General features: G+C 55.3%; 5 protein-coding genes across 5 annotated transcripts in view; 3 read left to right on the top strand and 2 right to left on the bottom strand.

Moving 5' to 3' along the window:
- The window catches only part of VDBG_09811 (RNA polymerase II subunit A C-terminal domain phosphatase), a gene marked incomplete at both ends in the record, with an annotated part of 2456 nt that extends 1757 nt beyond the window's left edge, over positions 1-699 (top strand). Inside the window, one exon of the mRNA XM_003000045.1 lies at positions 25-699. Within this exon, the coding sequence (XP_003000091.1) occupies positions 25-699 (675 nt within the window). The remainder of the gene's footprint in view (positions 1-24) is intronic.
- An 843-nt stretch (positions 700-1542) lies between these two features.
- On the top strand, positions 1543-2224 carry VDBG_09810 (NADH:ubiquinone oxidoreductase 14kD subunit; the record flags this gene model as incomplete). The annotated part of the gene is made up of 4 exons (XM_003000044.1): positions 1543-1593; positions 1760-1866; positions 1974-2126; positions 2179-2224. 4 exons carry the CDS (start codon positions 1543-1545, stop codon positions 2222-2224), a joined length of 357 nt encoding a protein of 118 aa, XP_003000090.1.
- Positions 2225-3642: 1418 nt separating this feature from the next.
- VDBG_09809 (conserved hypothetical protein) lies at positions 3643-4437 on the top strand (the record flags this gene model as incomplete). Its single annotated transcript, XM_003000043.1, has 1 exon — positions 3643-4437. The coding sequence occupies one exon, from the start codon at positions 3643-3645 to the stop codon at positions 4435-4437; it is 795 nt and encodes a 264-aa protein (XP_003000089.1).
- Positions 4438-4826: 389 nt separating this feature from the next.
- Positions 4827-6606, bottom strand: VDBG_09808 (benzoate 4-monooxygenase cytochrome P450; the record flags this gene model as incomplete). Its single annotated transcript, XM_003000042.1, has 6 exons — positions 4827-5016; positions 5065-5237; positions 5293-5564; positions 5616-5852; positions 5900-6442; positions 6528-6606. 6 exons carry the CDS (start codon positions 6604-6606, stop codon positions 4827-4829), a joined length of 1494 nt encoding a protein of 497 aa, XP_003000088.1.
- Positions 6607-7402: 796 nt separating this feature from the next.
- On the bottom strand, positions 7403-11774 carry VDBG_09807 (conserved hypothetical protein; the record flags this gene model as incomplete). The annotated part of the gene is made up of 5 exons (XM_003000041.1): positions 7403-7519; positions 7574-7654; positions 7690-10731; positions 10775-10872; positions 10934-11774. 5 exons carry the CDS (start codon positions 11772-11774, stop codon positions 7403-7405), a joined length of 4179 nt encoding a protein of 1392 aa, XP_003000087.1.
- Positions 11775-13428: the final 1654 nt, after the last annotated feature.

Raw genomic sequence — 13428 nt, 5'->3', positions numbered from 1 at the left:
TGGCTGTCTGACTGTTTGAGCCAGTGGAAGCATGTCGATGAGGCGCCATATCTTGTCGACGTTGAGCCGCACCAGCGCAGGCACAACGGGACGGCTGAGGACACAGCATCTGAAGACGGCCGACCGACACTGCGATTGCTGGGCTTGGACGGCGAGGAGCAGATCTTGGAGGACGATTCGGACGACGGGGAAGAAGACTTTGCACCTGATGACAACGGCCCCATGAGTCCCATTGAGACACTCGAAGGCTTCAACTGGGGAAGCGTCGACGATGAGCTCAATGAGTTCATGGCCGGCGACAGCGACTCTGAAGGGACGGACGGGGAGTCCCGCGCTGACGACGAAGATGGCGACAGCTCGGATGCTGAGTCTACCTCGCATTCGGGCACCAAACGCAAAGCCGAGGACACCGAAGACGAGTCTGAGGATGGTTCCGCCCTCGCGAAGCGCCAGCGAGTCGCAAAAGACCGCGGCGCCTCCAAGCTCAGTGCCGTCCGCACTTCAGGCGGCAGCGGCACCGGAGAAGAGACGGCCGAGTCCAGCAGCTTGCCCACACCGCAGGTCACAGGCGACGAGGACAACCTTGCATTCACCAATGGAGCCAGTCAGGCCGCGAGCCAGGCCGACACCGATGACCTCGACCTCGAGGCAGCAATGGAAGCCGAGATGGAGAAGGAACTGGCCGCCGCCGCTGGCTAGAGGACGCCGTTGGCCGCCTGTTGAGGCGAAGGAGGCGAGGCGGGACACGAGACACGAGGCACGCGGCCACACGCTGGTGCAAGTGCGATTGGACAATGGGATCAGTTTTTTTTATACCCCGTCTCGCGTTGCAGGCAGGCATGGCAAAGGGGGAACACACGGCGCGGCGCAGGCGTTTGACTGGGCTTGGCTTCCTGGGGGCGTTGATACTTGTTGATTTGGTGTTGGAAGCGTGCAAGTGTAGATGTATAATTGAAGTACCACATGGTATGTGTATTTCTCGAATGACTTTCTTGTTAAGTGATGTGAGTGAGGATGGTGGGATCATGACTATTTGAGTTTGTGCGCAATGATGTTCACGATGCATTTATCAAGGCTCTGTCAAGTACGTGCGTTTGGGTCACTCAACAGAGCGCCATGTTGGCGTGGGATGGGAATGACTCTTTTAGCAGTACTCAAGACAACGATTAAATTCTCATACACCTGGAAATCCGTTGGCCCCGCAGTTGCTTCATCTAGCTACCTCTGACGATGATCCTAATCGCGGAAAGCCGGGAGCTACCTCTCGTTGAGTCCAGGTCGGTGAGCCGGCGCGCTTCGGTGAGGAAGATGAACATCTGTTGGGGGCCCGCCAGTGTGTTTGTCCAATCAGCATCTTCCTTATGTAATCCCAAAAACAACCTCAGAGCAAGCTCAACCTCCATCATCGACCACTACAATCGTATCACGACCTCCCCTCCACGCCAATTGCCTACTCTGAGTGCGCTGCATCGACCGCAGCGACCCTGAAACCCGAAGACCGACCGAATCCCGAGAGACGCGCGACATCGACATACCGCCATCATGCCCCAGGACATGCCGCCCGTGGGCGGCTACAATGCCGTTCAATACAAGGTGGGTTTACCGATCGATCTCGTCGTGGCCGACAGCGATGCCAATCGGGCTCAATATAGGCGTCAATGCCTCTTGAGCACCAATGAACTTCTACGAGACTCCGCATCAAGCCCCAGGCGCCCATACAGACTTCTCCCCGAGCAACGCCGGCTAACGCTTCCCCTAGCGCAACCTCCCCGCCCGCGGCTTCCGCCCTGGAATCCTCCTCCTCGGAATGGGCGCCGTCATGGGCTACGGCTGGTACAAGCTGATCAAGGGCATCCGCGAGGCCAAGTGCGTCCTCGTTTCCCCCTCGCTGCTTTGTCTCGTCTTGCTTCGGCTGCGTAGCTTGGAGTCGTTGACCAATCCTCCCTCGAACGAAAAGCTAACCACCATGCCAGCGAGCTCGCCCGTGAGAAGATGTGGGCGCGCATTCACCTCATTCCTCTCCTCCAGGCCGAGGAGGACCGTGACCAGATCCGCCGATGGTACGCCGACCAGGCGCGCGAGAAGGAGCTGCTGGGCGAGAACACGCGTGTGTACCACACGGACAGGTAGGACTGATAGGGCGGCTGGCTGTAGAGGTTTTGTGCTAACGAGGCGCAGGTTTGTCCGACCCACGTTCGCTGTTGCGCCGGAGAAGACGAAATAGACGGGAGGCCGGGTCGGGACAGGAGACTGTTGGGGAATATGAAAGAGAAAGAGCCATATCGGGCGCGAAGCGGTTGAAGAAGGGACGACAAGATCAGAGACTGTGCTTCAATGCGTTGGAATACGCAGCGAGCCGTGTACATATGGTAGTACGGAGAATGGACATCGTTCAAACTACGGGGTTGTTTGTTCTTGGGGCGTCTTCACATCGCCTTGGGGTATCGGATATCGAGAAGCTGACAACAGATGACGATGGTCGACCACGTTTGAACGAAGACAAGCCGAAAAAAATCCTACGAAAGACTAAATGTGTGGGAAGGGCACCGAACTGAAAACATTCATCTGACGCCTCGAGACAATACTGGATACTATTCTCGGCCGCGACCCCTGACAGAAACGATTTCTGGCATACGGTGGGCGAGGCAGAAGCTATCAGCGATGGAAAACGAGGGGCGACAGTGATGATGGGTGCGATGACGTGGTTTAAGGCGGTCACATGTTCGATTTCCATTCGTGTTATGGAGCACAGCCAGGGATTCGCCCTTCATCTCAGTGTGGATGTCTCGGCAAGGGCGAGCACTTCTGACGACCAACGCACACATAAATGGATCCGTTCTCACGGACATGAACAGCATCCATCAAGCTGTTTAGCCAGGACATTGTCACCAGACGAATGACAACGAAATGATAGGAATGCTGGAGCCAACTGCTACCCCCTTTCTTTAGTTCCCTCGTGCATAAGTACTCGTCTTGATGTTAGATGATATGCTGACTTCGCATGAACATATATGCCAACAGTATTGGAGACTTGGGCGAAAGATGTCGATGATCTCGCGCGTCAGTCTTGATGGATTTTTTAACGTGTCCCAAGCTCTACAGCGTTTTCCGCACATTTGTCGACGGTATGGAACCCTGACGACGAGCCTAAAGTATGATGAAAAGTTTGCGGCGCTCGATAAGAAGCACTATAAGAAACATCAAGCCAGTCACGGACCAGGCGAGGCATGCAACATGCGTCCCGCCCTAGCTTCGCGGTCACGAAAGTACTACCGTTCAAGGCAGGCCTAAATTGCCTCAACTGGCGATGGCGGCAGCACCCTAAAACTTAAAGCGAAACGAAACAATTATCTTGCAAATTTATATCAGCACGCCTGACACTCATTCAGGACTTTTCAGTCAGGTTTCACATTCGCGCGTCTCACTGATGAACTAATCATTCTACTGCCGTGTGCCGTTGGGATCCGCTTGAGAGGCGCCTGATACATGACCCAATTGACAGCCCGCATCGTCGTCAGAAGTCAAACAAAGGATCACCACAATCAATTTACAACAATCATCACCTGTTGCTTCCGAAATCCAGAGCCTGCAACATGGCTGTTGAGACTACTGTCAAACTCGCGGTCCTTATTGATGCCGACAATGTCTCCCCGGCCATGGCGGCACCGCTTCTCGCCGAAGTCGCCAAGTTCGGCACGGCGTTCGCCCGACGAGCCTACGGCGACTGGACTGGCAACAGTCTTCGAAGCTGGAAGGAGCAGCTGCTTTACGCAGTCGATTCAGCCCGTCCAACAATTCGCGTACACGTCGGGCAAAAATGCGACCGACTCGGCCATGATTATCGACGCCATGGACCTGCTGTACACAAATCGCTTCGACGGTTTCTGCTTGGCATCGAGTGACAGCGATTTTACCCGTCTGGCGGCCCGCATCCGCGAGTCGGGCCTGGTCGTGTATGGCTTCGGCGAGCGCAAGACGCCGAAGCCATTTGTCGCAGCGTGCGACAAGTTTACTCACTTTGAGAACATTCTCTACAATGACGAGCAGCTCGTGGCCGTGCAGCCGTCATTGCCAGCGGTAGCTACAGTGCCGACAGCTAAGGCGAACAACAGCAATGCTGTTCTGGCTCAGCGATCGTCACAAGCAGTGCCGTTATTGAAGAACGAGGCCCAACTGGCAAAGCAGTTGCGCATGGCCATCGAGGCAGCTTCAGACGAAGAAGGGTGGGCCAACCTAGCCAAGGTTGGCGGTCTCATCACGAAGCAGCATCCCGACTTTGATCCGCGAACGTACGGCTTCACCAAGCTTAGCGAACTCGTCATTGCGACCGAGTTATTTCACATCGACAGACGGAGCCCAGGTGCTGGAAAGCCAATGGTCATCTACGCTAGGGACAAGCGGCAGCGGCGTTTCGGCGCACTTAGTCAAGGCTCTTGATGGCCCTTCGTCGATGAACTATGGGAGGGTATGCATGCATTATGGAGGGGAGAAACTGGTCGTAATAAAAGCCAAGGATGAAGGGGTATTTCAGCCCTACCGCTATCTGGTTCGAAAGCCTCGCGCTGTCTTCATCAAATGGTGGCAACAAGTGGAAGAGAGATCTTTCTCTTTTGACTGACAAGGGGAAAAGTAGTCGGACTTCACTGGCACCACCATGATTGTAATGAATCGCTTGAGATTTCTTACCGAGTAGAGATGAGCGCCATCAGGTAATAGCTGTCTGCCACCTAAAGACTTCCACTAACTTACATTCTTTCGTGTTCCTATCTCGTCTCTGACCATGACGGCCATCCGAGGCTTAACACCCATCTGCCATGACATGTCATTCACTCGACTCTCTCGAAGATGATGGGATCGAAAGGCGCTTCGGGAAGCAGATCCCCATTGGTATTTCCATCCAGCTCCCTCAAAGCCCGCGTGCCATCGGCCTTTTCCGCGAAGTACTGCTCTCCGAGCCGTGTCTTGTACGTGCTGAAGACATTGGCGGCAAGCAAACGCATCTCAGCCCAGGCAAGGCTGTACCCGTTAGCAGATTGGTACCCCGTCAAAGACTACAAGACTCACTGCATGCCGATGCACATCCTTGGGCCACTTCCGAATGGCCAGAAACTCTTCTGCATCTCCTTGAATTGTGGACTGGCCCTCGGAATATCCCATCGTTCGGGATTCCAGTCATTGGGCTCATGGAAAACGTCGGGATCCATGTGGAGGCTGATTGACTGTACCGAGACTTGTGCCTACATGTTGGTCAGCTTGGTGAGCCATCACAATCTTGAAGGCTAGGCCACTGACTCCGCCTGGGACGAAGTGCCCATCAATTGTCATGCCGCCGCTGGGAGCCTCCCGAGTCAGGGAAACAGGGGCCGGTGGATGCCGTCGAAGGGTTTCGCGGAGCACGCAGTCTAGGTAGGTAAGCTTGTTGAGGTCATGGACATTAGGTGGTGATTCCGGCGTGATACTGGCCGCACGAAGCTCTTGCTGAAGACGCTGTTGACGAAGGGCGTTTTCGGGGCGCGACAGCTCATAAAGCAACCAGAAGAGCGCGTCCGGGGTCGTGGAGGATCCTACAAGTTGTTTGTAAGCGGACGCAAGATGCAAGAGGAGATGGTGCTTACCGGCCAGCCAGTGATCCAGGGCTTCGCCTGCAATGTACTTGACATCAGGCACGGTCTCTGAGCTGCCATTTGCCTTTTGGTGTCTCGCGAGCTGCAACGCCACCGGTATGTGCTCGCCATCTGAGCTCTCGACGTCAAGTTTCAAAGCCTTTGGCGTGGCCTCGAGAGCCCATCTCTGGGTATCCGTCATGGTAATGAACCAAGAAGGGAACATCCCCTCCAGCACTTTGCTCATGCCTATCGACGTGAGCCATGAGCGCCGAAACAGGCAAGGAACTACTCACGAGGGAACCACACCATCATCAAAACCCCCAACGAAGCAACCTCCTCCTCTGTCTGGCTCGATCTTAAATAATACGACATGCTCTCCCTCTGGCCCTCCTTATCTCCCAGCAAGTCTAACCCACCAGCATCACCGAATGAGATTCTAGACATGATGTCTGCAGCCAGCCACCGCAACTGCGGCCACACATCAACCCCACGGCTGCCCGCTGCCGTCCTCTCCGTCTCGACATTGCTCATGAACCTAGCAACAAGCTCGCGAAGCATCTCTTGCACAGCAGTTCCCCCCACAACTGGCACGGAATACCCCGCGGCGACGGCCTTCCTCCGCAGAAAGTGCAGGTCCCCGCACCGCGTGCTGACTAGGTTCTGTTGACCAAACTGTTCCAAAAGCATTGCGTCGCCGCGAGGCCGATCGAGCCGGGGCTTGTGATTGTAGATATCCCTCACTGCGCGCGGTGATGCGAAGCAGAATGTGTTGGGACCGATCTGCACCGCTGGTCCGTATTGCTGGTGTAGTGAATGGATCATCGCGGTTCGTTTGCCTTCTCACTCGTCAATATTGGCTGGGGAGAAGCAGAGGAGGCCACAGTATGCAGGACAAGGGGTTAGCTTGCAGGGACAGCTTACCTTTGAGGTCGAATCTTGCCATCCAGAGATCCGTCATCTTGGCCCAGAACGGACCGGGAACGTTGGAACGAGATGACATGACGTCGGGAGGTCAGGAACGTGAGAGACCGTCCACTTGAATGAAGATCAAAGGAGAGACAGACAGGTGATGGGGAAATGCGAAAGAGTCAAACAGGCAACTGTGTCTGCTTCTGTGTGTAGCTTGAACATACAGCAAAGAAGAAAAGAAGCCCGGCTCGAACAGGCCTGGGGAACCCTCGGCCTCCCTTTATTAATGGTACTGCGACTTCGTAACTGTCCGCAGTGCGAACCTCAGTCACCAAGAGCCCGTGTTTTAGGCTGCCGCTAAAGCCACCACGGACCCGGCCACGCCCGGTACCCTACCGCGACTCCGGGCTTCGGCCCCTGCGGGATCCGTGTTCGTATTCTCTAGACAAACACCACAGCCACCACGCATGTCTCCATGTAATCATATTATTAGCAATACCTCTATCAGTTCCGTCATGACTGTCGTGATCGGGCACCGCAAACAAGCCTCGTAACCCAAACGCCTAGCCAAATTTATGAGAACAAACATCCATATCAGGCTGGCGACGCCAGCCAATCGTCTCGTACCTCCTCACATAGGCTCCCACGAATCGGCTCGCTAAGCAGCAACTTGCGATCCGGGGCTACTGCCCAGCACCTTGCTGCCTAAACTCTTGCTATCGGCTCTCAGGGTTCCCATGCCGGGGACATGCCCGCCGCTGGCAGATGCATGCATTGCCGAAAGCCGCTGTGTGACGATGTCCGGGTCCGGCTCGTCACCGCCGATAAAGGTCCAACTCTCCTCCTCCTCATCCGCATCTGCATCGGGGTCCGATCCCGTCCTCGCGTCAGCCTGCTGGCCTTGGGCTCCCTTTGCGGTTCTTGTCGCCCTTGCGCTTGACGAGGCTTGTGGCGTACTCCATATCGCGGGAAATGCACTGGATGGCGCTCTCGACACCGTTTTCCTGCAAGTGTTAGTAATCGTTGACTCTGACTTGACGTGGCTTATCAAAACGTACCTTGCGAATTTGCTCGCCCAGCACGCGCGCCTTGATGATCATGCGCTCGTTGTGCGTCGCCTCCACAGAGCACGCGCGAAGCTGGTGGCTCCCCACTTCTTCAGACAGATACCAACCCCAATGTCCTCAACCCGGTTACCGAAGAAGAATTGGTCGCCAAAGAACGGACGGATGATTGTCGGGATGCCTGCGCGTAGACTCGCGCCCGTAGTTCCGCTGCCGCCATGATGCGCCGCGGCGTCAATCTGTGAGAACAGCCAGTCGTGCGGCGCGCTCTTAATGACGTGAATCTCGGGTGGCATGACCGGCTCCTCGCGCTTGGATGTTGCAGCAGCATCATCAGTGCCGGCATCGCCGCTGCTTGCCACACGGTCTGACCAGCCCTTGGAAAGGATGCAGCGCACGTCGGCCTTGAGCACAGCATCAATGACCTCCTGCGTCATCTTGGCTGTGTCGTTGACAATAATGGAGCCAAACCCAACGTAGACGAGCTTCTTATCGTCGGCGCGCGCCTGAGCAATAAAGTCCGTCAGCTCCTTGGGCGGTTCCCACTTGGTAGCTTCGTCCAGGAACCAGTATCCTGTAACGCGAATCCAGTCGGAAAAGTCGAGCGGCGGCGCCACGACCGAGGGCGAGAAATTGTACAAGAAAGGGACCTTGTTCGGCTGCATCTTTTCGAGGTTCGTGTTTGGCAGCTTGAGCGTCTTGTTCCTCCAGCGGTTGACCTGTCCTGCCGTCGCCTTCCAGAAGATATTGTCGAACATGATGTACGTCATGTAGTTATAGGCACCGCCCAATTTCGACTCGGGCACAACAAAGGCGTGTGGGTACGCTCGCGTCCGCGTCCACGGCATTGTGAAGGCTCGGAAGTATGGGATGCCCAAGGCTTCGGCAACATGAATGCCCGCCATGGCACTCGGGCTCTCAATCAGCAGGTCCGATCCCTGGCAAGCCTCCCAAGCTGAAACAAGAAGTTCGTCCAGCCAGCCACGGAACATTGAGTTGGCTTCGCGAATGAAAGAAAATGTGAAAGTGCCGTTTTCAATGCACAGCCGCATGAGCTCACCGGGATCGCCTTCGACCTTAGCGAACTCGATCCCATGACTTTCGACCCACGGCTGGAACTCGGCATGTGTTGCGATGCGCGGCCTGTGACCCTCGGCGATGAGCCCCTTGCACAAAGCAATGTATGGCTGCACGTCACCCCGCGAACCAATAGTCAGGCAGGTGACCTTAAGCGACTGTGCGGGCTTGAAGTTGAGGAAAGATGCCTTGGGATCATCGAAAAGAATCGTCGGAGCGTCGCTGAGGCAGGATGTCTGCTCGGGCAGCTTGACCTCGTGATCGTGGAACTCATCCTGCCGAGCCTCCTTGAGGGCTTCCCTCTCAGCCAGCGCATACTCAGCATCCTCCTTGTCCTCACGGTTGAGCATACCGGAGTTATGTAGGAAGCGCGACCGCTCGACACTCTTCAGGAGATGGCCGAAGCAATCCTCGCGCGCGTCGCGCTGACTGAATTCGAAAAATACCTCCTCATGACCGCGGATGACTAAAACCAACCCAGAGTATCCAAATCGAAATCCCTTCTCCTTATCTACATTCTCAATATCCTTGAGAGGGAGAATGAGCTTGGTTCGTGTTCCAGGGAGGAGGCTTCGGAAACACAGGAAACGGTCGCTGATGTAAATCTTGCCATATAGCGGTAACACCTGGAATAGGAAGCCATAGTACGTCACCTGCAGCTTCTCAGTCTCAGGCAGCGCGAAGTGCGCGCGGAACCGCTCTGTCGATAATTGGACCCTCCCCTCCGAATCCTCATACAAATCCTCGTCATCCGTACGCGTTTCGGGCGGCGCATCGTAGTGCTTCCGGTTGCCCTTCCACATACCAGACACCTTTTCAACGTAGCCCATGGATTCCGTCGCCAACATAGAGCTCATGCGGCGGCTTGAACTGTTAAGGTACTCGGCAAAGGCACCGACCCGCTGCAGGGGATAGGCGCCCATCTTCGTGATGCTCTGCAGGGAGGGGCCTTTGTTGGGATCATCGGCTATAGAGCCTGTTGTGGCAGCGTGTTGGCCGGAATATGTTGCAAGAGCAGGAGGTGATTGAGTTCCTTGGACCGTCTTCTTAGACGACTGCCGTGTGCGCGATCCCGAGCGGCGCATGGTCGGGCTCTGGAAAACGTCACTACGATGTAGAATCTGACTAGCTGAGGCATCTTCATTGGATGAGGCCGCCATGGCAGAGAAGCTAGGATCCTCCATCGATGACTGGACGTATGAATCGGATGACTCGTTCTTGTCGACCGTGTTGCGTGAATCCTCCAGTCGGTTTCGGCTGTGCGAGCGGCTGCCACTGAAGCTGCGGCGCGGAGAGGCATCACGAGTGACGCTCGACAAATCAAGGCTTTTGCGGCCAAAGACCCTGAAAGCATCCATGCTGGGCCTGGCCACATCGGCACTGGGTCGAGGACTCGGTCCGAGAGGACTTGTCGGTGACATGGGCGACAACGTAGCCTTGACATTTTCGGGCAGTCTGGCAATGCCAATCTTATCAGGGCCTATACTGCGTCGGTTTGCGGCAATCGACGTCCGCGCAGATGCACCCTTGGGTAAATCTGCGGGATCCTTCGTCTCGGCCGACGCACCCTCAAACATGATTTTCAACACGTTGATGGCTTCCTTGCCAAAGCTGAAAAATGAGAAGAAGTACTCGTCAATAGCGTATGTCTCGTCATTGTCGATGACGCGAATCTTGCAGGTGTCGGCAAACTGCAACATCTGACTGTCTTCAATGTCAATAACATTCTCGATGGGCATGGAAATCTTGACGCTATCGCCGTCATTGTGGGATCGGAAGATGACGCGCTGCAGGCTCTTCACCCATTCCTTTGCGCTCGGCGCACTGTCCGCCCGGAAATGATATGTGCGGTGGCTCGTCGTCACTGAAAAGTGCAGGCCGGCCTTATCCTTGTCGGTGATGCTCGCAGAAATGCCGTAGCGTAGATCGATCTGACCGCTGGGAAAGTAGACGTTGGAAGGGTCGCGGTAGTAGGTAAGAACGTCACCCTTCATACGGAACCAGTAGCGGTTGTACTTGGGGTTGCGTTTGCCGGATTTTGAGAGGTAGCCCGACTTGACAACCTCGTGCTGGGTCTGTCAGTGTTTGATAGACGAACGAGGAAGAGGAGAGACATGCGGCTTTCTTAGGAAGATATGCATAGAAACAGATATGCCTGGCTGTAATATACATGTAACCTTGCAAGAGTACGCTCTGGAGGAGCCAGCATGGGTATTCTAGGACGAGTTAGCTCCCTGAACATGGCTAAAGAAACAAAGAAGACGGGGCCCAACATACCCTCAATGACCTCCTCCGGCTTGGTGAACTCGAATATCTCGGCCAATCGCAGTGCCAAAGGGCTCGGTCCTAAGTCGCTCGAATCACGGCGAGAATGCTCACTTGTCAGGCGGTCGAGGTCAAAACTCGGCCGCGAAGCCACATCCGCCCGGGCCTCGAGCATACGGCTCATGACGGGCGCTAGTTTATACTGATCCTGGTCCTCCTCAGCCGACTCGTGCAGTGAGGACTGAGGCACGGAGGACTCGCTTGCGTCTTCGGACGGGGGGCTCCAGCTTTGACGATTCTTTCTTGGACCTCCGTTTCCCGAGGCGAGGCAAAGCCTGAAGAGAGCGGGCAATGACGTTGCCTGCCGAGCCGGACCGACGATGACGGCGTTCCTTAGTCGCTTTGGCCCATGACGGTCGTTTTGGACAGGGTTAGATTCTGGCTCCGGCGAAGTGGCTGTGTGCTTGTCAGGCTTTGTCGTCTGGTGGCCCGACTCGTCGTCGTCGTCACTCGATTGGCCCTCGAACCGATCGTGAAAGTCGACTCGCGAACCGGCAGCAGCAATGAGACCAAAGATGCTCTGGTTCATGTTCATGAACATGGGAGGTCCATTTTGGGTGTTACCGGCAGGCATAAGGTCTTCCTCGTCTTCACTGTCATTCCCGCCCTTTAGCCTTTCTGGCAGGTCCATGGCGTAGGTTTCGTTGCGACGTTTTCTTCGAAGCTTCCTGGCCACGCGCCTCTTGGGGTCCTCGTCGGTGGGCGTAGGGGTGGGTTGGGCAGAGTTAGGACTGGCAGTGGTAGGAGAAAGGGCCGTCGAGATGGCTGGTAGGGAGGGATGTGTCGGCGCCATGATAGCGGCTGGTGGCGGGCAGCCGTAGAGGTGTGAAGAGGTATCCGCCGACGAAGGGGGCGTGTCGGAGGAAGGGTCAGACAGGTTGCAGTGACAGGGTCACGATAGGGAGCTGACAGATTTGCAGGCTGACAGCAGGCAGAAGTAGGTAATTTTGGGGATCACCCAGCTCGAGGCACAAAGGTCGAAAAGGATCCGAAATGTCCGGGCACTCGATCAGTCGGTCAAGTTCGGAGGAGGCGGATGGGTGGGTGGTTGGCTTTCGGTAGTTTGCTTTCGATCGGTCAGGCGACTGGACGGTTGGTTGCCTGACTAGGCTGATGATGGGTGCCGGTATATATCAGGGTTGCACGCCTCCATTGGTGATGAGAGATCTGTTGTGGATGTTGGTCTGCAGCAGTTGCCTGTCGAAGCAACAATGGAGAGTCGAGGACCTCAGACACGGACACGCTGGGACCCTGGGAGCTGGAGGAGGGGGCAGGAGCCTGGATGGTCAGCTAAGGGTTGGCGCCATCCGCTGCCGGGCCGGGGGTCAGGGTACCGTCTGAATCATGATTGGCTGTGCGGTCACTCGCTGTGCGTCTTGGTGGGGGTTGTCTCCCCTGTAACGAGCGCTATCAACCATCCCGATAGCGATAACAGCCCAGAATCGAAGCCACTGGCCCTGGGCCATCCGGTACGACTGCCTGGCCAAGCCTATCGACAGCTCCAATGACGACAACTTATCCCCACACGGGCACCACGTCCCTTGAAAGGAACCCACAATGTGCCTCGTGCTACTGGACCCCGTCACAGGGCGCCCTCAGTTTCCCTATCCACCATCACCCGATCTATCACATGTGATCTTTCATGACTCTATCAGCAGGCTGTCCCCTTTTGGATTTCATCCTGATGATATTGATCAGATCATAATCGCATCTGCCCAATGCAGGCGGCGGCTAGCCAAAGATCCCTTCCCTTTTGCTATGAAACGGTGCACAAATAAGCTTATCCTTTTGTGGACCGTTGAGCAGTGCCCCGAATTTAGAACTCAACCTGAGCATTCCCTGCCGCTTGGAAAGCCTCCGCCCCAAGGCCAACCACGTAACGCACCTCAAAGTCGCAAGTTGATCTTCCATGAACAAACCTCAGACCACAGGGATCAGGCCTCAAGCCCTACGATCGATCTAACGGGACCTCACTGAATAAAATGACCACTTCATGCGAGCCATAACAAAAACGAATAAGCGGCTTCATCGTCATCAGTACCTGTCAGTGTAGCTAGAGCAACGAAGGTGAATACAACGCTAGGAGGAAAAACCTGATAGCGAATTCTTGCACTTGAACTTGTCTGTTGATTTCCATTACAAATTCATCGATCAGAATGGAGACCTCTAAATAGCAGCAGGATCGTTGTCGCTTTCTTAATGTGGAGTACTTCGTCCAACATTGTCAACCCTGCCAGCCACCGCAAATGTAGCAACATGCTCTTCACCTGTAGAGTCAGCTCTGAGTGATGAGCCATGCTCATGCACAGCTGCCTTGCTAGGTCTACATCGACATGGTAGAGCCAAAAATCGATCCGCGAACAGCACGACGACATACCAGCCAACCCTTGAACACCCTCGCTTGAAACATCCAAAGAACAAAAACCACTGTTCATACAACATACCAT

The sequence above is a fragment of the Verticillium alfalfae genome, genomic scaffold (assembly GCF_000150825.1).
Source record: "Verticillium alfalfae VaMs.102 supercont1.16 genomic scaffold, whole genome shotgun sequence".
In the NCBI taxonomy this organism is placed as follows: Eukaryota; Fungi; Ascomycota; class Sordariomycetes; order Glomerellales; family Plectosphaerellaceae; genus Verticillium; species Verticillium alfalfae.
The sequence above is the reverse complement of the archived record's forward strand: the minus strand, read 5'-3'. Positions and strand labels throughout refer to the sequence as shown.